The sequence below is a fragment of the Cyrtonyx montezumae genome, unplaced genomic scaffold, assembly GCF_038088225.1.
Source record: "Cyrtonyx montezumae isolate F1298 unplaced genomic scaffold, pur_monq_1.0 scaffold_13, whole genome shotgun sequence".
In the NCBI taxonomy this organism is placed as follows: domain Eukaryota; kingdom Metazoa; phylum Chordata; class Aves; order Galliformes; family Odontophoridae; genus Cyrtonyx; species Cyrtonyx montezumae.
This window is the reverse complement of record NW_027071859.1, coordinates 17,650,719-17,674,694: the sequence shown is the minus strand read 5'-3', so window position 1 is coordinate 17,674,694 and position 23,976 is coordinate 17,650,719. Positions and strand designations below refer to the sequence as shown.

The following is a 23,976-nucleotide window of genomic DNA, read 5'->3' as shown; positions in this document are numbered from 1 at the left end:
TCAGTATTATATAGACTAGCAGAGGATAGGGTTCATGATATAACTCATGATCACCTTTAGGATTTGATGTCTGACAACCAAACTGGCCATGGGAAAAAAAAATAAAGAAATTCAGATGCAGTCCTGTAAGTTTAGATACATTTCCTGACTTGTGGATTCATTACTTTACTATAGTTCCATTAATCTTTCAGGCTCATTTTGTTCATGTTATTGCTTAAAGAGGAATGAATGTGAAGAGGGTGGTTCTTTTGTGTTTATTATATATCTAGTATTCTATGACTACTTTTGTCAAATCTTCAGTAAAGCTAACATCTACCTGTCAAATATTTGGAAAACAGCCATGGTAAATGTAATATATTCATTTCTTATATGAAGACACTGCAGCTGATTTCCAAAGGAATTGAAACTAATGGTGTATTATCCAACAATGCCAATGCAGAGGCTGCTGTTTGCACTCTTGCTGTGTACTTAGAACAGGGGCACCCAAGGGAAAATTCAAACTCAAGAGAGGACAAATGTGCTCAGCCATATGGCCTCTCCAGGGCTTTCACTTTCAAAAGGCAGCTCCTGGCTGTGCAGGTTAGGGAAGATGTCTGGAAAATGTTTTCAGACAATGCAGTTAAAAGACAGATTGAAATTTGCAAAAGTGCATTAATATTAATGACAAGTGTCATTAAGGTGTAAATTATTTATAGGTTAGCAGGAAACATTATGATTTCCTGTTAGTAAAGGCTATAGAGAGTCATTCAGTGATTCCCACATTGAGCCTGTACTTATCTTGTGGGACATTTTCTGTATCTCTTTAGAATACAATAGTATGAATAAGAATAAAATAGGGTTTTGGGAACCAGGATGCTGACATAAATTGTCATTCTTCCAAGCATTGTTTTAGGCTAGAACTGAGACGCAATGAAGATCAGAAAGACTTTCATAGGAGAAATGTCTATTCGGTCTTGATTACTTTTCTGACATTAAGATAGGCATAGCACATAAATGTAGTAAGATACAAACCTGAAATGCATTCATTCTATTAGTTCAGCTACGGAAAACCTGGAAGAGAGACACAGAAGTGAGATGATTTGCAAAAGGTAACCTAGAATAATATGGCAAGTTTCTGTCCCAGCTAAGGACAGATATGTCCAAGTGTTAAATAGCCAGTAAAGTGAGCATCTGCCTTTTCTTCTGCATTTTAGAGAAAGCAACTAGCTGTTAGATGGGACCAGTGACACTTATCTGATCTTCATGTTTAAAATCACACATTTATGTCTTCCTTGAGGACACACTTCTATAACCATAAGTTTTCTTATGCTGAAGTACAGCAAAAAATCTTTTCAGGGAGACCTCTTGACACTGAACAATTTCAAAGCAAGAAAGGTTTTCCCTTAAATGCAGTCATGATCTAGATGTTGTACTCTCTTGAAAAAAACTAGTGATTCCTAAGTGTTAAAAAATTTCACAGTAAGCAGATTCTAACATGCATAGCAGTTAATATTTAATTGATTTAAATCAACATGCAGCTGTACAATGAAAACTACTGTGGCCAGAGACGGATTTATTTCTAATATTTTTCCCCTTAGAATTATTTAAGGAAGTGAAAAAAATTGATATGAATAGTCTTCATTTAGTACTGGAAGAAAATGTTATTCTGTAATTATTTAAGAAGGAAAAAAGTTTCTATTTTTCTGAGGTTATTTCTGATGCAATTTGAATAATAACATAAGAAATCTCTTATTTGCAATTTCAGCTGCTGGCTGCATGCTACTTATCCCATGAAAGGGGAAAAGACTAGATTATACAGTTCTGCAGTCCCTAAATGCTCATTACTGCTTCTTTTTTCCACTGGGGCACAGAACAATTTAAATTGAAAGTGCAGAGGCAGTTAACTGAAGATTATTCGCTATGAACTTTATTCACTGTTGATATGTTCTGTTGTGAGCCACACTGCTCAACAACTTAAAGGCAACTCTTACATTTTTCCCAGTGATACCAGTTTTCTTCCAGGCTTTCCTCTTAACTAGAAGCAAGAGGCACTCAAAAGCATACAACACTGTGGCTGTCAAGTTCAGGTATCTGTGGTGTGAAATGAACTTCCTACTTATATTACCAACTGAAGAGAAAAAAAAAACAACAAACCAGCCACAATAATAGCAAGGGACTCAATCAGAGAAAAATACTATATGGCAAATCTAAGGGAGTAAAACTACTGACTTTAGCAATCAGCGAAGGAAAGAAAAATGATAATTAAATTAGGTATTTCTGTCAAAAACAACCTGCTTTTATTTCTTAGTATCTAATTAGTGTAGAATTATTCATACAAGTTCTTCACCAAGCACAACTTCAAAATATATGAAATCCTTTCTTAACATAAACACTTTATTAATATCAACCCCTGATTCCACAAGTTCTCAGTAATATAAAATATTACTTGATATAATAAGTGAGGTAAGGTTTTTATCAAATGAAGCTCTTGAATTCTATTCAAAGTTGCCATGATATTTTATACTCGATTTAATGACTAGTCCCTTTGTTATTAAAAGTACAATGAAGAAATTATATCATTTTATATAAAATCTGCAGTATTCACTGTCTTCTGACAAGGTGTTTTCAAAAGTGATCAGCAAGAAAAAGGAAAAGTATTTGCTCATATTTCTGCACAAAACATTTATTTACTATTAGTCAGTTATTTGATGACATTTTTATTTTTGGATATTGAAGCAGCTTTAGTTCTTTCTATACCTACTTCATGTTGACCAGTTGGTTAGGAAAAAAAGTTTTATATTCCCAAAAACTCAGAATCCATCATTTTGTAACGTTTTTAATTGATATTAATCTTTCTAAAATTCCTGAAACTAACTCACTTGTATGATTCATTGTTGGTGCACAATGAAGAGCTATAACCATTTGGAAATCATGTGTTTTTCAAAAAAAAAAAAAAAAAAAAAGCGTTCTTAGTGTCAAATATGCATTCAAAAATGAAGATGGATTTTAGTCATTTTGAAACCTGGTGATATTTTATTTAGACGTGAACTCTGTTCTTTGAAATAGAATTGCTCATCTTAGCCTTCCTCTTAAATATCATATGCACATAAAATCTTTCTTCTGTTTCTATCTCCCCCTCTAACATCTCTGCTACTGCCCCTACAGCTCTTCAGCTATTTACATACCTTCCTGTACGTTCACTTGTGGAAAAGCTTCCAGCTGTCTGATTTCTGCTGTATTCTCCCTTCATGCCCTTACTTGTAACCGCAAGATTCCATTAGATAATTTCCACACATCTCTCCCATGCCCTTTACCTGAATTTAGAGTAGCTGACTGAGCAATAGTCTAAACCAGCCAATATCCATGCTGACTAGCAGGGAAACACTGGATCTCCATTTGTCAGAAATGTCTAAGATAATTTTTAGGAGACAGGATCTCTGGTGAAAAATTTTTACTTTGTGATTGCAGTGGCAGGCATCCTGCCAACAGGAGAGCATCTGTGGGAACACCATTACAGCTTTCATACTTTGTCTCCTCTGCCCTGTTTTCCCATTGGCTGGGTACTCTAGGCTCACAGTCTTGCCAGGTTTATGTTTGTTAATTACATTTTGACACTTATTAATTTGTATTCTACCACGTGCCAGTGAAGGTTTACATTTGTAAATTACATTCTGATTCTTGCCACCATCCAGTTGCCATCCTGTTGTTTCCAAGATGTCTCACAACTCTTCTTACCATATTTACATGGTAATTCTCTCCAAGGCCCCTTCCCTTCTCCAAGGGATTCTTTTGCTAAACAAAGAGCAACGGAGGGTTTCGGGTCTTCCTGATGCCTCTTCAGACAGACAAGTTCCAACTTGCCTTCACTTCCTTGGGCATGTCATGCAACAAAATATTACATATATATTCATACTGGCTAAACATAAATTGTTACTAGCTATACCTGTATATTGCTAATCAATTTAAAATCTTTATTTCTAATTCCTATTATGCTAGATGGCTGCAGAGACCGTGAAATAAATTATTTTTCTTTGGTAGAAACAAGGTTCTACTCCCACACCTTCACCTGAGCCTTTTGGCTGTCTGCAGTTCAAAGCACTGGGAAGGCTTTTGCTTGGGAGGATTATAGAAAACATTCTTTGCTTTTTATAAAGGCATTCAAAAAGGTCAGGCTGAATGGGGCTCTGAGCAACCTGATCTAGCTGTAGGTATCCCTCTTCACTGCAGGGGAGTTGGATTGGATGACCCTGAAAGGTCTCTTCCGACTCAGAAGATTCTATACCCTATGATTTAAAACTTCTAAGAAAAACCGTCCCCATAAAATAATGTGGAAGAATGCTTGTGGGGTCAACAGAAGGCAGACTGAATAAGTATGTATGTCTTTTCTAGTTTGGTCACCATATTAAAATTAAGCATTGAAAAACATTCTCTTTCGGCACACTCCGGCAGACATTGAAACTCTTCATTACTTTTTTATGTACACGTGTAAACCTGCTGTTTCATTTGGTGCTCAACAGAACATAATTTGGCCAGATGTTCACATCTCCATTGTGATACATTTTGTGATGAATTTTAAATGTGAGGATGGGCTAATTCAGGCATAGAACTATTCAGAAGGTGTTACCTCAGTAATCTGATTTTATAATAGAGCAAATGTTTTAGTTTATTTTTGTCTTTTCTCAAGTTTTTGAACCATCTTTTCACTTAAATCTGAGCAGCGATAAAAACATCTCTGAGTTTAGAGAATGTCACATTCTTACATTAGACCTGAGGAACAACTGAAAATGGAGACCATGAATACTTATACAAAACGTAATTCAACAGCTGTGTTGCCTTCTGCTCAGAAAATACATGTTTTTGTTACACAGGTAACAACCAATGACACATTATTCAAAGGGATGGATTGCCTGCCTTTCTACCGCTCATCTCCTACATGTGGCACTGGTGATCACAGTATTCTCTTTGGAAATCTGTCGGCCCTAAATCCAAGACAACAGATCAATGGTTTAACTTCTTTTCTTGATGCTTCTACTGTCTATGGCAGCACCTCCACTGTTGAAAACAAGCTGAGGAATTTAACAAGTGAAGGCCTTCTCAGAGTAAACAGTAAATATCATGATAATGGTCGAGAATACCTGCCTTTTACAGACCGGGTTCCATCACCTTGTGCACAGGACTCAAATGCAAGTGAAGATGAAAGGATTGAATGCTTTATGGCTGGAGACAGCCGATCAAGTGAGGTCACATCATTGACAGCCATGCACACACTGTGGCTGAGAGAGCACAACCGCTTGGCCTGGGCCCTCAAAGCCATCAACAGCCACTGGAGCGCTGAGACCATCTACCAAGAAGCACGGAAAATTGTGGGAGCTCTCCATCAGGTGTGCTGTGCCTATTTGCTTACTGACACATTGAAGAGAATATAATAGGGTAGAATCAATCACAGAACTTCGAATATATTTCTGTGAATAGTTTCGGAGGTCGTTCTATGTACCCTGTGCCAACTCTTTCTATGCTTCCCTTCTGGCACGTTTAAAGTTTGCTCTTCAAGCTCCAGTAATCCCTTTTATCCTCTTTTCCCTATATTTTCCCGTGCTTGTTCCTCCCCAGTACCTTAACTCCTCCCTTTTTCCACCTTTAGTCCTGTTTATGAATACCCTAACATCTCACACACACCAGCAGTCCCCTTAAAACACACTATGCATAATCCTACACAGATTCTCTCCTCCTGCATCCTACAATAAGTGCTACCTGCTTCCAGCCATCACTCCTTTAGCATTCCTGACATTCAGGGGACAAGTGGTCTCAGTGAATAGCTGGTCCCATCAGCCCTTTTTTGATGGCTTGGATGAGCAGGTTATTCCATCTGGCATTTCTTCAATTATAACTAGGGCTTTTGTGTTAATGGAGATTCACCATTAATGTTATATTACAACCAGGATAAACTGAGAGCTAGATGACTCGCATATGTTTTCTGATTTTTAGAAACAGATTATTTGGTATCAAAACATGACCCTTTTGAAAGTTAATTGGAGGAGGTAGGAAAATTTCTCTGTTGCAGAAAGACACCTCTTTATTCTTTCAGACGTTTAGTCAAGAGAATAATCAAATGTAAAAATCTTGCATTCATATTTAAAATATTTTATTTACATTAATCATTTAATCTTCTTTGATGTAAACAAGCTACTTGGAGCAAGTAATTAAATTGATGAGTCAGAATGTTTGTTAGTATTTGTTTGTAGAAAAGTGAAAATGCAAAATAGACCTCAGTGTGTTAAAAGTATTTCTGAACTACGTCCAGTAATATTATGGCCTGAAAGAAAATCCTTTGTACAGAGCATTGTACCATATAAATGTAGTCTATTCATTATCTCCATCAGTATCACAAACTAATGAGAATTGCTTATGGCTCATTAGAACTGAGTTTCAGTTATATCTGGCTGGTTCAGAGATATTCATTCAAGGGAGGTAATTGCAGTATCTCTATTAATGTGGAATGTTAACCAGCACACTAATGACAGCTCTAGTTGAAGTTATCTTGAGATTCCAAATCTAAAATTTTGTTTCAGTTGCTATGCATTTTTCAAATTCTCTTTTTTTGAATGAATAATTTCAAGTGTAATTTTTGCCTGTGGGCGTATAATTATAGAGAATTGAACAAAAAGCCTTCTTTTCTTTTAGACTAAGGAGTATTAAAAAAATCTCTCTCTAGACTATACTTTTCCTCCTAGATATTATGCTACTAGAACATAATAGCTCTAGTGACAAAAGTTTAATAATAGGAGTTTGACAAAGCTACCAAACATAACAACTGTCTGTTGGTATCTTGGACGAAACACGTTTTTTGTTGCACTGTAGACATTCTTCATTAATAAGTAGTAGTTTATGTAAGCCACAACAGTGATTAATTCAATGCTCTTCTCAAATGTGAATGACACATGCTTAACTCTCAACCATAACTCTCAACCCCCCTGGCTGCTGATCTGCAGGAGCATTTTTGAAGCCTACTGCCTCTTGTCCCTGTCCTCGTGGAGGGATTCTTCTCTCACAATCTCTTCTCTTCCTTTACCAGGGGCTGCAGTTGCAGGTGCCGCCAGTTTCTGGGAGCTTTCACTGTGTGGCAAGCTGTAGTGTGGGGCTTAAGTACACGTAGAGCAGAGTGTGCTAGTGTCAGATCTGTTCTGGGTGCATCCCCTGCCCTTCTCTTCCACTCTGAGTCCTTGCCACAGGCTCCTCTGCTGCCAAATCTGTCCTTGATTGCTTGACATTGTTTGTGGTGTGTGGGACTCCACAGCAGGCAAGGTGGACTGGAACCTTTCATTCTTGTTTGTATATCCAGCATGGAGGCAAATTTCTGCAATTGGCCAGGGCCTGCACTGCTGACGGCAGACATTTCCTTGCCTGAGCTTGCCTGTGCCTGTGCTGGAAGGGTGAACGGATGGCTGCCTTTGTGTGGATGGAGAAGCTGGGAGTCTTTCTGCCCCAGGACTGGCACTGACAAACTCATCCCAAGGTGCTGTGGTACCTGCATTTTTACATTAGGATCCTCCAGATGACTTTTCATAGCCTCATCCCTGAAGGGCAGGTACTGCACCACGGGAATCACCATGACATCAGACTTTATCCAATTATTGTGGCTAGTTAGTCCCTGCTCTGCTTTCCTTTCAGGGATGGAGCTTTCCATTCTCCTTGGGCATTTCCAAGATGAGTCTGTGTGCGATAGTGAAAGAGAAGGAAGATGAGGGCAGTTCAGAGTTCACTCCTAAGGGCTTCAGGGCTCTTCTGCTGACTCAAAGGCATTGTCAGGATGTGTCATTTCCATGGGATCCCTACCAGTGTGTGCCCAAGGTTCCATCCCTGTTTGCAGAGCACAAAGCAAGGATGACACTGTCATTTCTGAGCCTTGGAGGTAAACCCCTCTTCAAGGGCACTTGTATGGGATATTGGGCAAGTGGGACCAGGGGGTGTCTTTGCAGGACATGTGCCCTTGCCCAGGGCTGCTCACCTGTAGAATTTTCCTGGTTGCCTCTGTGTTGGCACTTCCTCTGTCTCCCTTTCTGTATGGGCACAGAAAGCAGTGAGTGAAAGGAGAACATCCCCAGCATCACCCACTAACACAGGGCACAGGCAGGCCCAGGCCTGTGCCTGCCCTAGGACTCCCAGCTGAGCCTGGCCAGGCCCCTCTAGGACACAGCCTCTCCTCCCAGGCAGGGCCCCCAGCCCAGCCCTGGGGATGGCCCTGGCCCTCATCCAGTGACCCCTCTCCCTGTGCTGCAGTGTCTGGTTCAGCATCAGCCCTGACTCCTACATTCTGCATCTACAGGCTGTGATGAATTCCAATAATGATATGCTCAGCACATTCCAGAAAATATGGGAGAAGATAGTGTAATCCTCCAGACTGGGGAAGAAACTCATTCCCCAGAAATCATCATGCCTGTGATGCAAAGAGAGAGCAGTCAAGCTCCTCTCTCCAGTCAGCTCATGGGCAAAGCAGCACTCTTTTTCTGTTTTGTTCTTGTCCTGGTTTCAGTGAGACAATTGATTTTTTTCTTCATAATGTCTGGTATGATGCTACATTTTGCCTTTAGGAGAAAAAGCAGTGTTGATAACAGACTGTTTTAGATGTTGCTGAACAGTGCTGTACAAGTGCCAAGGACGTTTCAGTTTTACAGGTTCTTATGATGCCTTGCCAGCAAAGGGTTGGTTGGATGGCACAAGGGGCTGGTAGAGGACAGAACTCAACTGGACAAAGGAATATTCCATACCATATGGCATCATGCAAAAAAAAACCACTTGGCTGTGTTTGGGGACTGGCTCGGCATCAGACAGTGGGTGGTGAGCAACTGCTTGTGCATCACCTGCACATTTATATGATCAAAATTACTATTATACGTTTTTTTAATCTTCATTTCTGTCTTAGTAAATAGCTTTTATCTCAACCCACAATTTCTACTGTGTTGCTGTTGTTTTTTTGACTTTCTCTCATATGTCCTTGGGGAAGGTAGGAGAGTGAGCAAACAACTTTGTGTATGGTGCTGAGGTACCTGCCAGGTTAAACCACAACATAAATTTATGGTTTGAGAGTTTTGTATGTACCAGTTTTGCTCTTTATGTACGTGTACCAGTTTTGCTCTGATGTGCCATTTGAATTGTGAATGTTGAATGAGGTGATAATAGTCAAAGAGTGATGCAGGAGTTTTACAGATCAATCTGATTCAAGTTCTCTTTGAATTACTATAATTTCAGAGAAGGAGGAGGCACTGTTTAAGCTTCTGTTTAAAAAACAATGGCCATTTTGCATTTTTGACTACTAAATTGTACATTCAAAGCAATTACTGCCATGAAATATTTATATTATTGTAGAAATATATGTATATTATATGTAGAAATATTTATATTATTGATTAAAATTAATTTCTTAATGAGGCTTCTCTGTAAATATGAGCTGATCCCATAAGATGTCAAATGTTTCTTAAGAAAGTTTGGATTAGTGCTAATATTATAAATATTACAGTGAGCTGAAACCACTTAACACCTTGAGGTTCAAACCCATTATACCCACATAATGTTCTTACGGTTTTGCTAACACCCAAACTTAACATTCCTCATAAAGAAACTCAAAATAAGTAATAATTGGTAGCATAGTTCATTGTAGTTTCTTGCAATGCCTTTTCTATAAAGAGGTACTGCTTTCTGGCTCTAATTTTATTGACAAATTTTCAGACAAGAATGTTCCTTTGTTTCCCATCTCAATTATTTCAAAACTTTCAAATAATTCTGTCATTGCAGGGAGCTCATGCAAATAATTTTTTGTTTGTGGCCTATCTATTCCTTCTTCAACACTTCTATTCTTGTCAGTTACAGTGAGTTTATCCTTCTCTTTGTGCAGACAAATACAGTAAGATTGTTCAGAGTCTATATGAAGGATGCTACATGCTGCTATACTTCGATAAAAGTTCTCTGTCAGATTTCAGATTCTAGTTTTCTTCTGGATCATCTTAGTTTGTATTGTCTAAAACTCACCACTACTTGCTGGAGTCTTATTTAGAAACCATAAGTTTCCATTGTACACGTGACTCTCCTTGTTGAAGGCAGACATATGACTCCATCTTACCTTTAGCCTTTTAATTCTAATGTTTTGAAACAATTCCTATTTTGCTGCCAAGGAAATTTGAAATTAAGATCTTGCCCCTGGAGCAAATGTAAAATTAGAATTGACCTTTTCTTTGGGCGATCCAGCCTTTATGAGCTGTTTAGCTTGGAGTTTCATTTACAATGAGACAACGATATTTGCCATATCTGGATGTTTGTCATAGCAGAGCTGATCTGATCTTATTTAAAATCTTTGCACAGATGATAATCCTTTTTTACTCATGCTTTTGGATTTTGTTACACCTGCCTCATTCATACTTCCAAGTCACACTTGATCCCAAGTCAAGATGAACGAGGCTTTGCAATATTGTTATTTCTGCTCTTTGAAGTGATAAGACAATGTGCTATATATTGCCTGTAAAAACTAAATCTAAATTTAGAAAGAAATGCCGTCTTGCAAAATCTTTGTGAATGTAGCAAAAGTTTAACTTCTCAAATGACAGCATCAGTATTAATTTCCAGCAATTATTTGAATTTTGTTGCGTGCTGTATTTAAGGAGATGTAGAAGGACTTCTAACCTATTGTCTTTCAAATACTGTGTTCACTGCATGACCTAACCTCATATACCTGCAAACATAAAGATTTTATCCCTTATGAGAAAAGTGACTGAATACTGCAGGAGCTTGCTTGCCTTTTTGTCATGCCTAGAACAAAGATAAAAGTTTTTCAGTTCCTCATTTTGTGACAGCTAGTTTTTCAATATCCTCTACAGCAAGCTCAAAGTACATTTTTCTCTGTATTTTCTTGAACACTATATTGAATCTATAATGCGTTTTATTGAATTCACTATGCTTGATATTCATCCCTTTGTGCTTTATTGAGTGCAGCGTAATCTTTAACCTGTAACACACTTTCATTTTATTTGGTACATTAGACCTTTTTCCATCTTTCCTTTTTTTTTTTTTTTGGTGAAAAATACTCATATACTTTTTTTCACCTAACAGTACTATTATTTTTAAGAGTATATTACAAAAACTTTTGGCAGAAGTTGTTTATCATCATTTTCATTTTTGAAGTGTGTTTTTATGAGTCTATGGGCTTCAGTTTACCATAAAGTGTCTACTAAAGGATTCTCAGAACCAGCATTTCAAAGCCTGGTCATTTTAAATATTCAGAAAGGAGGATTTGTGTCACATATATATGCCTGAAAATAGAATCTGTACATATTAGCAGCCATTCATGGATATTATATAGCATCTGCCCAGGCTTTAAATCTCAGCAGAGCTCTTGTGAGCTGGATTTACCCACCTGGAATGGAAGAGAGCAATATTGCTTATCTACCCAGTGTTTTTGTTTTGTTTTGTTCTTTATCTAGCACTATTGTAGAATGCTAAAGGAGCCTGGTTAATGTACTGTGTACTGAACTTTGCCACTGGTTTTACCAATATCTTTTTTTTTACAAATTAATACTGCTATTAGTCACGTTAAATGCTTGGGAACAGATGAGTGATGAAAAAGGCATTTTGTACACTGGAATAATTACCATTCATCTTTCAAAACACTGAATGATTTTTTTTTCTTTTCTTTTTTTTCCAGATTATTACTTTAAGAGATTATATTCCCAAAATCATTGGCCCAGATGCTTTTAATCAGTATATTGGCTTTTATAAAGGTTATGATCCCACAGTGAATCCTACAGTTTCTAATGTATTTGCAACAGCTGCTTTTCGTTTTGGTCATGCAACAATCCATCCAATAGTAAGGCGTTTGAATGCACAGTATTTAGATGATCCAAAACTCCCAAGTCTTTATTTGCATGAAGTTTTCTTTAGTCCTTGGAGGCTTATTAAAGAAGGTATGTTTTTATTTAAACTGTTTTTTGTGTTTCTTGTTTTGTTTGCTTATTCCATAAATATTATAATTTCTTCAGTGTTGCTGGTCTTAAATTAGGGATAGAAACATTTACCTAATGGCATCACTGGTTTAGGTTGCTGAATACATTTTGGAGAATTAATACTAACTGAAACAATTATTTTAGGTAAATAGTTCTCTTGAAATAGATTACTCTCCAAATTGAAACAGTCTGGTAGACTGACAATAAATTGATCTTTTATATGCTTTTTTTTTTTTTTTGAGGATAAATGTATTATCAGATTGAGAAATCTGGTGTCCTTGAGGAAGCTAGTGGAACATCTTCTTAGTACTACAATTTCAATCGTAAGCAAATTTTTTAATGTAAAAGGCTATGTGGCCAAAGTTTAAAGACAGAGAAGCATACACATTCAAATTTGTTGAGAACATTATAGTAGTTTCTATATATGTCGTAACAATATATTATTTTTGTGTTTAAGGAGGCTTGGATCCATTGATAAGGGGTCTTCTTGCACAGTCAGCAAAATTGCAGGTGCAAGATCAGCTGATGAATGAAGAGTTAACAGATAAACTGTTTGTGTTGTCCAATAATGGTTCACTTGATTTAGCATCATTGAATTTACAGCGTGGCCGTGATCATGGACTCCCAGGTCTATTGATTTTTCTTAAATCTTCTTCCAATCAGTAACTGAGCTATCAATGTCTGTATTTGGGATGTAATTGTTAGTTTTTAAGTAACAGCATTTTTATAGGAAACATATCTCAAGTCTCTTTAAAACACAAGAAGCTAATATTTTTAACTGTGATGGAAACAAAATATTCCCCAGCATTCAAAATTAAAATAACCTCCCTGGTCTGCTGTCTGGAATGTGGAAGACTAGTATTGGTGAGTGGATCTGGGTGTTCCTTGCACCTGAGGCATCTTCCTGCTGAATTCAGAGGAGTGGGGTTTTCTGACTGCAGCACCTAACTTTTAGAAACATTGCATTTTTGTGCACACTTTTTGCATTAGATTTCTTGCTTAAATTAACCCAGGGTAAGACTGAACTAATAGTCAAGGACCATGAGCCCACTAGACCATGGGACTATGAGTCTACTAGACCATGACCCATGGAGTACAAGTGACTGATTAACTGAGGTTGTTACATTTCAGGGTGACAAACCTCTCCATTGATCCTGTGAAGGCTGTGTGACTCTGTAGCTAGGTATATGGATCTGGCCTGTATAAATAAATTCTGACTCCAGCCTGGAGTTTAAAAGTACATAGGAGTAGAAATGGAGTTTCAATCAGTAAACCAGAAATACAAGATTTATTGGGAGGTGGGGAAAATTAATTGCAGTGATGTAAAAGAATGGGAAATATATATATATATTTGTATATATATATATATGTATTTCCAAGGAACTAGACTTGTCCTGCAACAGTCTCCTAAGTAAAGAGCTTTAGTTGCTAATGCAATTCAGGGTTGTTTCTATTTTGTTGTTGCTCTGCTTTGGTTTTTTACTTTGTCTTGTTGTTGTTGTTGTTTGTTGTTGTTTTCCAACTTGTTGTTTTTCATCCAGATCATGTGTTCCTGGTCTGAAATTCTCAAAACACAATGAATGATCTTGTCTGGGTTAGCTCAAAATACATCCCTTTATTTACTATCTGTATTGCTTAGTTATGGGAAAACTTCTGTTTTTCTTCAGTAGAATGATGTAATATTTGTATGCCTTGTAGATCCTGCTATAACTTCTCCAATCATTTTAACCAATAAGGTCAAGACCATTTTTAGTAATAACTGTCCATGACTGTAATTAAGGTTGACAGAATTCAGTGCTTTTGAATATATAAATTTCAAACATCATGCCTAATAGTCATCTAATCTTTCTTTTAATCATATTTATAGGTTATAATGACTGGCGAGAATTCTGTGGTTTACCTAAACTGGAAACTCAAACTGACTTGAGTACAGTAATAACTAATCAGAAAGTCACTGAAAAAATCGTGGAACTGTACCATAATCCTAGCAATATTGATGTTTGGCTTGGTGGTTTAGTAGAAGACTTTCTTCCAGGTGCTAGAACAGGTCCCCTGTTTGCCTGTTTAATTGGAAAGCAAATGAAAGCACTAAGGGATGGTGATCGGTAAGTTTATTCATGATGTTGAATCTTTTGTGTACCACTCAGCAGAGAGTCATTTTACAGACACATGATGATTGTTAACATGTAAGGCAATATGATACTTGGACATATTTTTTATCATGTAAAGAAATTATTTGCTGCCAGCACCTAATTTTTGTTTTAGTCTACCCAGTTTTCTTGGGTGAACTTTTGTTTATGCTTCTTTGATCTTTATATAGTCTCAAACTCAGACATGGGAATTGTTTCTATAACACTGAGACACCCAACTTTGAAATTCTGGTGGAAACTCAAGGTGCTACCAGCAGTTAATTGTGCCAGGAGCACATCTTCCGTGTGAATGGATGTAGAGATCATAACTATACAATCTCTGAGGGATGCACTAGATTGAGGGTCCTTAACTGAAATGATCTCAGCATTTTCCACAGCGAACAGCAAATTCATAAGAGAGAGCTGGAGAGCTACAGTTTAAGCTTCCTAGAAAGGTTTATAAAAACAGCAGGTACATGGTCTTATGGATATCAATAAAGCAGAGTGCTGCCAGAACTGACCCATTAGATGCAACAGGAGAGAATCTCCTTTCACCTAGTCCTGTACAACTGCCACTATGGTCTAGTTTGTGCTGGTACAATACTTACACCATGAGGGCAGAAGAAATGCTGTTTCAAGCCTCAAAAAGGTTTGAGATGCTGCTTTTATCTTCTGTTCCTGAAGCAGTTATAAAAACAACTTTCATTTTTCATTTTTGTCATATACTTGTGACAGCAATTTTGAATCTCATGAGAAGACTAATTTTAAATTACTCACACCACATTAGCAGTGGTGTTTTAAGTACATCTGGCCCTTATGCTCAGCTTTATATTCCTCTCAGAAGTCACTTCTGTGAAAAGAAGCCATTACGTAAGTAAGCATCCGAGACAGAATTTAAATCTGAACTTTAAAAAATGTTAATTAGCTCACAGGAAAAAGCAATATTAATCATAAAGATAGTATGTTATTAAGACAAGCCATATAGACCACAAACATTCCCCTCAGCTGCAACAACATAGCTGTAAGTCTTCTGAATTTTATTAGCATCCTTGACCCTATCTGGAGATTGATGATCTATTGAAGTTCTTCCAGCCTTTCTTCATTTATCCAGTGTCGCATGATACTACTAACATTAAATAATTAATCATAATATAACATGTCATCTCTAAACTGAGAAAAGAGTAGATCTAATAGTAAAAGAACACCCCAAGTTTCTGCTATAAATTTTGTGTACGCTAACTGAAATGTGAAATGGTATTCAGTTATCAAGGCTATGATAAAGAACTATTTAAGAAAGTTAGGAGTGTATAACAACAAATTTTAGTTGTCACAAAGCATAAAAAAAATGAAAAAGCATCATTGCAGTACCTTGATGCATTGTTTGTTGGATATGTCTGTGTTATTTACTCTACATGCATACCAGAAAAACCTATTAACATGTCAGTTAGCAGGAATTTCAAAACATCATTTTGAAGATACTGATATAAGTTCATAAATGAAGACTAAATGGAATTTTAACTGACTGGACTACACCCTCATAACCTTAAAATCTACTGACAGTACGCTGATAAAAATAAGATTTTTTTTTCCAGTGTAATAAACCCAGGCCCTTATACTGGGTTTGACCTTACCCTGTCTTGACCTTAGCCAGATTTCCTGGAAACAGTTTTTTTTGTTCCTTCAGATGTTACCTTCTTTTCTGTTCCTGCTCTGAGTCTTCGTCTGATCTCAGGGATTGAAATAATTGCGTAAAAAGTTTGTAGTTGACTTTACCATTCTTAGCATAAGAGGGTTGTACCTCTATTTATATTTTTCTTCTTTTGTTTCAATCTAATGTTGCAAAATTCACCTGTAAAATTTTCACTACATGTTACAGATCTGCTGGAGCAGCCTTTGTTAGAGCAATCATCTAGCTGCTGGGTAGATTAAAAATAATGATCTGCTCAAACTTTCTCAGCAGTGCAGATAAAACTGAACTTTCTGATGAGAGTAGAATAGTTTTTAAGAGGAAACTGAAGGATATAGGGGAGCTGAGTATGCATGATGACTTTTGTTTATGGGAAGCAGTCCAGGAACAGTCAGTGACATTTCAGAATGTTCTGAGAAGTTTGGGGACACTGTATACGTGGAAAGCAGAAGAGAGGCACCTTTTCTTCTCTCTCCAGCCTCCCTCTCTGTTCTGTACTTCTAAATCATAGTGCTTCTGTATTGTAGGACATTTGACCTATCCTTGGTCATCCTACTCCAACACAGAGCCGTAGAGTTGTCTCTTCATACTGTCCCACTGTAGTTAACGATTTGCCTCAGTCTAAAGCTGGTGCTGCAAAATTCCACACACAGTTTATTTAAGTGAGTTTTTATGATTCTGATTGGCTTTGGACCTATGAGTTGACTTCTTGTAGCAGAAAAGTGAAATTAGTTTTGAAAGGCCACCCAGAGCACACTAACAGCCCCTATGTATCCCAGATCACAAAAAGAATTATTAGGTTTCTCATTTTCATGGAACTGTTACAAGGTGTTTGTATTAAATTTAACACACAATACATGTGCAGGTTTTGCACAAGATCCACAGCCAACATGAGGTTCACTTCTCATTAGAGAGATGTTATATAGCAATAACTTCATAGCACAATTCTGTAATGGCAACAAGAGTTCAAATGCTATGGTGTGTATCTATGAAGGCTACTGCTGTGAATCTCCTGTAATTATGTGTAAAACAATTTATGAATATGTAAGAATGGTTGTTTGCATAACATTAAGTATCCAATTCAAATAATTTACCCCGATTTTTTTTCTCTCAGTACAACTTTCTTTTGTGGCTACAAGCAATTCTGCATGTGTGAAATAATTAATAGTTTTCCTTATCTTGCTTTAACAAACCACCTGAGACGATCAGCACCTCAAACTCACAACAGCCTTCCTGTGACTTCATAGAATGTATATGCAAGTCTGCAGATTATGGAGTTTCCATTTATTATTGTATCCATTTACAATTTACATTCTTCTGTAATTCTTTTTTTACATTTTCTTATGTAGGATTCTCTGACACTAAGAGTAATCAGTTCTTTGAATTTAATCTTTCGAAAATATTTCTATCAACCTTCCCAGATTTTGGTGGGAAAATGATAATGTTTTCACTGAAGCTCAAAAGAATGAACTCAAGAAACACTCTTTGTCTCGCGTGATCTGTGACAACACAGGGATTTCCGATGTGCCAGTAGATGCCTTTCAACTTGGAAAGTTTCCACAGGATTTTAAACATTGTAATAATATAGATGGAATGAATTTAGAAGCTTGGAAAGAAATCTATCAGGAAGGTAATTTGGTAATCGTCTCTTAACAATTAAATTATTGATCATCTTAAAGCATGTGAGTAATTTCACTGAAGTTTATTCGTAGCAGTAATGGAGAATAATACCCATTTTTGAAGGTAAGCTGATATGTTTTTAAAAGGTGATTTTTTTTTATCTGTAGAAGAAATGTGTGGAACACCAAAGCAAGTAGAAAATGGTGATTTTGCATATTGTTCAGAATTTGGAAAATCTACAGTGACTTATTCTTGTCAACATGGATTTCAGTTACAAGGAGAAGAGCAATTAACCTGCACAAGCAAAGGCTGGAACTTTCAGGCTCCTGTTTGCATAGGTATCTCTCTGTATTCGTATTTATACCTGAATTTTCTAAAAGCTCATCTAAAAGTGTTTAAGAGAAGTGAAATCCTTTCTATCCTGTCTTAAAATATATTGTTTACATGCCCTTTTTCTCTTGTGTTCCTTGTACATGAATGTAGTTTGTAAGACAAAAAGATAATCAGTCTTCTAGGTTTGTAAGTATGATGACACAATAATGCAAAACTTTCCTTGATCCAGAATTGTTATCTCAATATCTACCCATCCTGATTCATTAATAGGGTTGATGACAGGGAAATGTCAATTCACAACCAGCAGGAAAAAAAAAAAGCAACAAGCAAATTCATATTATACATTTCTATTACATTCAATGTAGTAGTGAATCAGGCTGTTTAAGTCATTTTCCTACAATTGATTCGATGGACACTTTAGATACAAGGTGAACTTAGCTCTTGTAGTTGGTGTGTTATCCTCTTAAGTTAAGCAACAGACACAAAGAAATACTAAATACAAGAGAAATTAAGCAATTCAATTATTCTATTCTGAAATCTCTCCCTCAAATACCAATGAAAAAAATTGACAGATGTGAATTACTTCTGCAGGTAGAAAAGTGGAACAGTAAGAAATCAGTTAAAAGATATCTCATTAAAAAAAAAAAAGCATTTTCTCTTAATTTACTTACTATTTTCTCTCCTCTTTTTGCTCTATTTTGACTGTTGAACAGAATATTGAGAGAATGCAAATAAAACATTACAAGATGCTCCCTCTTCACTGCTATGAGGGATGAATTCTCTCAATGTCCATATTCCAAATTAAAATGTTCTTAATGTGTATGTGTATTTTTACATGCATACTGAAATTGTTGCAAGTCATAAGAACATGAGAGAAATCAAACTTGAAAAGGTTGTATTTAGGAATATTTTATGGACGGTGGTAAATTGATTTGAATGTAAGGGCTGCAGCTGATCTGCAATATAGTGTGCTTATCAGTATTTCTGTGATAGCAGAATAGAAAGCTATTCATTTTAATTGCATACCTGGTATATCAAAAGTCAAATGAAATTTGCAGCTCTTTCCTTTATTCAAATCCTATTTATTCACCGAATCCCACACACATAAAGACCATATAAAGAAATAAAGCTGTTAAATGAATTATAATAAAATCTTTTCAGTTGACTCGTGTTCTGGCTACAAATTGAATAAATAACTTATATGAATGAATCATTCCTTGTCCTAGTTTCTTTTAATGTGTTCAGCAGTGTAAACAAAAGACTTTATATCTGCTACAGGAAAACAAGCTGCTGCATATATTAAATAAGAAATGCCTTTATTAAAAGAAAGCCATCAAAACCACTTATGCAGATGCTACTTCAGTTTTACAGTAGAAAGTACTTCGTCCCATGCATGTCTGTGCAATGTGTTCCCATTCTTCTAAATGTTCAGCAAATTAGAAATAAGTCAAGCAATATAATGAGGAGGATAGAGCTTAGCATTTCTGCAGATGGTTTCAAAATTATATGCTTCTCGGGAAAAGACAGAGTGGCCCACTGACAAAAGCACAGAAATTTGAGAGCTGTTAATTCCTGCTTACTAACTTTGGCTTTGATAGAAATCATTTCTATTGATTCAGGAAGACACTTAGTGCTAGATTGTGCTACCTATATAACAAGTGCTCTCTCACATTGGATAGATAACCATGCTTACTTTGCTTTAATGAAGTACCACAGTCTCTGAGCAGTAGGGAGGCTGGTAAGATCATACCATACACTATTTTGTGTCCATAAAACCAGTTAGTTAACCAGTTAGTTAACAGAAACATGAGTATGAGCTGAAAAAGCATCTTCAAATTATAGTGCAGAAAACATCTGTTCAGGTTTTTCTTTCCCAGTGACGAAATCAGTGGGAATTAAACGAAAATGTTTTCTTGAAGATGTAATAATTACTTAGAATACTTCATCCTGAACAACAGACTAGTTTACTGCTTCATGGAGGCATTATGAGAGATAGAATTTCTTAAGGATTTGTAAATTTAAGATTATTCCTTGTGTGATTACTCTTTTGAATGTCTCAGTTGACAGTTAGCTTTGGATGCAGCTGTTGCTTTGTATTAAATTTAAGAAAGGATCAGGTTTGATCCCATTTTCAGTGACAGATTTCCTCAGACAGGAGATTTCCTCAGACAGTGGTCTGAGCGACAATGTTAAGCTAAGCCAGTAAACCATTTTTACAGGGTCAGTTTCTAATACTAATACCAATGAAATTAAAAAAAAAAAAAAAAAAAGCTACTTAGACAGAAGTAGCAGCTAAAAAAAATGTGGTAGAGAATGAAAGGGAAGGAACATAAGTAAAAAGAGAAGGTACTGAAGACTCAGAGAGTTGTCCACATATGAGCTTTACAGTATTTCCCTAGACATGGAATCTGAGGCCTTGAACAAGCTGGCAAATATTGCTCAGTAAATAATCTAAAACAGTGCTGGACATTTTTAGGCAATGATGAAGTTGTGTAAGTAAATATTAAACAAAAGGAAGAGAGATGCAGAAAAATGAAAAACACTATGTTCTTTCACTCACTGTGTATTTTCTTTCCTGCACTCCACATTGATTCTCCTTTCATAGCATAATAAGACTGTGAAAGCAAAAAGACTTGAATGGCCTCAGGGAAAATGCACTTAAGTGCATATTCAAATGGACAAAAATGGATAATTGTTAATCTGCTCATCATTCTGTTGAGATTTATCAATGTGTAACTCACAAAAATTCACTTATGGGTACTTGAGGCAGGTGTGTATAAGTTATTAATCCTTCTCTAATTTTTAATGATTATTGATCACTGTTTGTTCACTTTGCAGACATCAATGAATGTGAAAATGAAATTAATCCACCATGCTCCCCGACTGCTAAGTGCATTAACACTAAAGGCAGCTACAAATGTGTCTGTACTGAACCTTACAAGCTGGCAGAAGATGGAAGAACATGCATTGATACTGCTCAGGAATCTGATGTCCATTAAAACTTTCTCAGTTCTTTTTTAACAGTGCTATAAAAATGTTAAAATTGAGTTCTATAGAATAACCGTTAAAATACCTACAAATTTCTGAAGGCAGTCTTAGACATAAAGAGACCATCAGATTCCATAAAGTAAATGAATGGCTTGAATAAATAACACAGAGGAGGTTGGCATTTTCCATTCTTCATTTATATAAACATTATTTTCTAAGAGTGCATATGGAGAACTAATCTCACTTCCCTTGTTAGTTCCACCTGTTATACTGTAAAAATTTACTCTAGCATAAATTACACATTTTCTTGTTCTTAATAATTACAGCACCCCTGGAATATATATTCATTGTTAAAGTTTGAGAGGAGCATTAGAATAGTTGCCCACCGATGCTGAGTAATACCTGTTCTGAAGAGAGAATACATCTGACAAAAGCTCCATGAAAACCTACAATCCAAACTCAAGTGGATGAATGTTTTCTTTGCCAAAGTGCCCAGAAGAAGCACAGAAAATTTAGTAATCAAAATTTCTATATTCAGTGCTGTATGTTACTAATTATAAGTAGATTTGGAATTTCATTGATGGCACATCTCTTGATACATATTTCAGTGAATACCTGAAGTATGATGCTGGATTGAGCTCTAATTGTGCAAATAAAAATAATTGTCCATTATTTTTATTTGCACAAAGAAAACAGTGATAATTCTGCTGCAAATCTATATTCTAACAAATAACAAGCAAACAAACAAAAAATATTCTTCAGTAATGTGATGTATATATAGCTGATTTTCCAGTTTCCACTGTACAAGACTTTTTTTGTTGTTGTTGTTGTTGGCCTATGGACTTATTTCTTTCAGGGATACAAGTAAAAAGGAATGGTGCAAGTCACTCAGAGTTTTGTCTTTTAAAATACTGGAGAATGAGAAAAAAACCCTCACCTGAAGGTGTTTCTTATCTTTATTTACGGTTGTATTTTATTACTCATTCAACCACAGTCATATTTCTTTGCTGCTCTAAATCCAGAGACAAAACCTGCTTTCAGATTAACATAAAGAGATTAGTTCACTGATGTTGAGAACAGAGATTATATATGAATGCATTGCACTGGCGTGAAACCAGGGCAGCTCTGAATATTAATTAAGTTTTATATTTCAAGGGAGGAAACACAGCATTCTACTATACCAAGTGATCATTACCCCAAACCCAAACCAAGCTTTTCTGAGCCTCATTGGCTTTCTAACAACAAAACCATGGAGGTGTAACTCTTCTCTCTACGCTCTGCTCAGCACTGGTGAGGCAGCATGTGGAGTGCTCTGCCTCCTGTTCTGTATTCCCCAGTACAAGAAAGACATAGAGATGTGGGGCTGCTAAACTGAGTCTTCATTTGAGCCCACTGAAGAAAAATGAAGTTGACTGAGGAACTAGATCATTTGTCATACAAAGGGATGTTGATAGAGCTGAGACTGTTCAGCCTGAAGAGGACAAGCCTTAAGGAGGCCTTAACAACGTGTATAAATGTATTTTAAAAGGTAATATAGATGAGAGACCCATTGCTCATTGACAGGAAAATGGACACAAAGGACACAACCTTAAAACCATGAATTCCAGTAGAACTCAAGAAAACACTTCTTTACTGTGAGGGTGACTGAACGGTGGAACATGTCCCACAGATTGGCTGTGGAGTTTCTATCCCTTATGTTATTCAAAACCTGCCTGTGCACAATCCCTAGAAACCTGCTTAAACAGGGGAGTTTAACTAGGTGTCTTCAAAAGAAGAGTCCTATTATCAACAATTCTGTGATTCTGTAATTAGGTATGAAAAGAAAAACGTTTCTAGCAGTATTTTGTGTATTTTCTTTGTAAACTACTCCTAAATATGCACATGAGCACATCTCATTATCATCTCTCACACTGTTTCCATTGAAAAAAAAAAAGTAGTTAATTAGCTACTTGATAGACGATTATTCCAAAAAGTATTGGTATTAACAAGGAAAGGAGAACTGCACAATGTGTCAACTATTTACTATTTCTTCGATTTCTCTATTAGAAATACTTATAAAAAATTATACTGTGTTTTTACTTCAATTAATATAAAAAAGTTTTATCATGGTTGTTGGTATCCTGGTTTGTTTGCTTATTGTTTTTGCTTTTTTATGAATTCTGTTCAGTTCCAGATACTTTCACTATATATTAAGAATGAGATTTTGAAAATTGGTAGAAAAGACAGTACAACACACTGTAAACCAGCAGGTTGATTGCAGTAAATGAGCAGCTGAAAATTGACAGCAGTAAGAATTTGGGGATTTGCAGTATAGAGTGATCTAGAGTTATGAGGGCACATCACATTATTATGGGCATTTCAATAATCAAATCTAAAGTGCTTGTAAAATTTTGAAGAGCTCTAGTAATGTTAACTGTACAGTACTGCATATTCATATAACTTTCACTCCTATTTTCATTGATGGAATTCATCATTACTCTGCAGCCTGTATTTTCTAAGTTTGGATGACATTTCTGGCTCAGATGGAAACTTGAATAAGGTGAGTTCATTAAGGAGATTAATTCATTACATTGCCTCAAACCAAAGCTACCTACTCCTTGCCACTTCCATCTGTTGTTGATCAAAGTCTGAAGTTAAAAATAAAAATACAAATAGAACAAAACAAAAAGCCTAGGACACAGTATTGTAGAAAACCATCCCAACTTCTAATCTGCACATATTCTAACTATGAGATAAAGACTATTATGTCAACATACAATGCGTATATTTAGAATAGATGAAGCAGGCTAAAGATAATAATTTATGAAGTCTTAGCCAATAGGCAGAAAGCTTTTAAATTGAAGTGCATCATTGTCATGGTTTCAGCTGAGATAGCACTAATAATATGCTACTGTTTCAGTTGTTGATAAGTGATAGGAACACACCCAGACCCAGAGCCACTGCCTTGACTGTTCTGCAGCAGGGGGTGGGGCAGAGCAAAGACAGCTGGCCTGGATTAGGCAAGGAGTTGTACTTTATCACAGGACAGCATGTGGAAGGCTATAAATCTGTGTGGGGAGTGGCCAGGAAAGTGGTCAAAGCTTCTGGATTAGGCAGGTGTTGGTGAGATATAGTGTTGCTTGTGGGACGTCTGCCTGCATGCAGTTGTATTGTTCCCTAGATTTCAGTCAATCAGTGGATAGTAATTGCACTGTGGATATATGCATATGTTTGTGTATATATTGTTATCTCATTTTTGTTTCTCTTTTCTGTT

The 23,976-nt window shown here is 36.3% G+C and overlaps 2 protein-coding genes across 2 annotated transcripts in view; one reads left to right on the top strand and one right to left on the bottom strand.

Annotated features, from left to right (window-relative positions):
* TPO (thyroid peroxidase) overlaps positions 1 to 20,734 on the top strand; it is a 37,803-nt gene extending 17,069 nt beyond the window's left edge. The window contains exons 7-13 of the mRNA XM_065731090.1: positions 4,848 to 5,360; positions 11,669 to 11,927; positions 12,424 to 12,594; positions 13,834 to 14,071; positions 17,204 to 17,412; positions 17,570 to 17,740; positions 20,574 to 20,734. Coding sequence (XP_065587162.1) covers positions 4,848 to 5,360; positions 11,669 to 11,927; positions 12,424 to 12,594; positions 13,834 to 14,071; positions 17,204 to 17,412; positions 17,570 to 17,740; positions 20,574 to 20,734 — 1,722 coding nt within the window. The remainder of the gene's footprint in view (positions 1 to 4,847; positions 5,361 to 11,668; positions 11,928 to 12,423; positions 12,595 to 13,833; positions 14,072 to 17,203; positions 17,413 to 17,569; positions 17,741 to 20,573) is intronic.
* PXDN (peroxidasin) overlaps positions 1 to 23,976 on the bottom strand; it is a 573,716-nt gene that overhangs the window by 365,108 nt on the left and 184,632 nt on the right. The gene's annotated exons all lie outside the window — the stretch shown is intronic.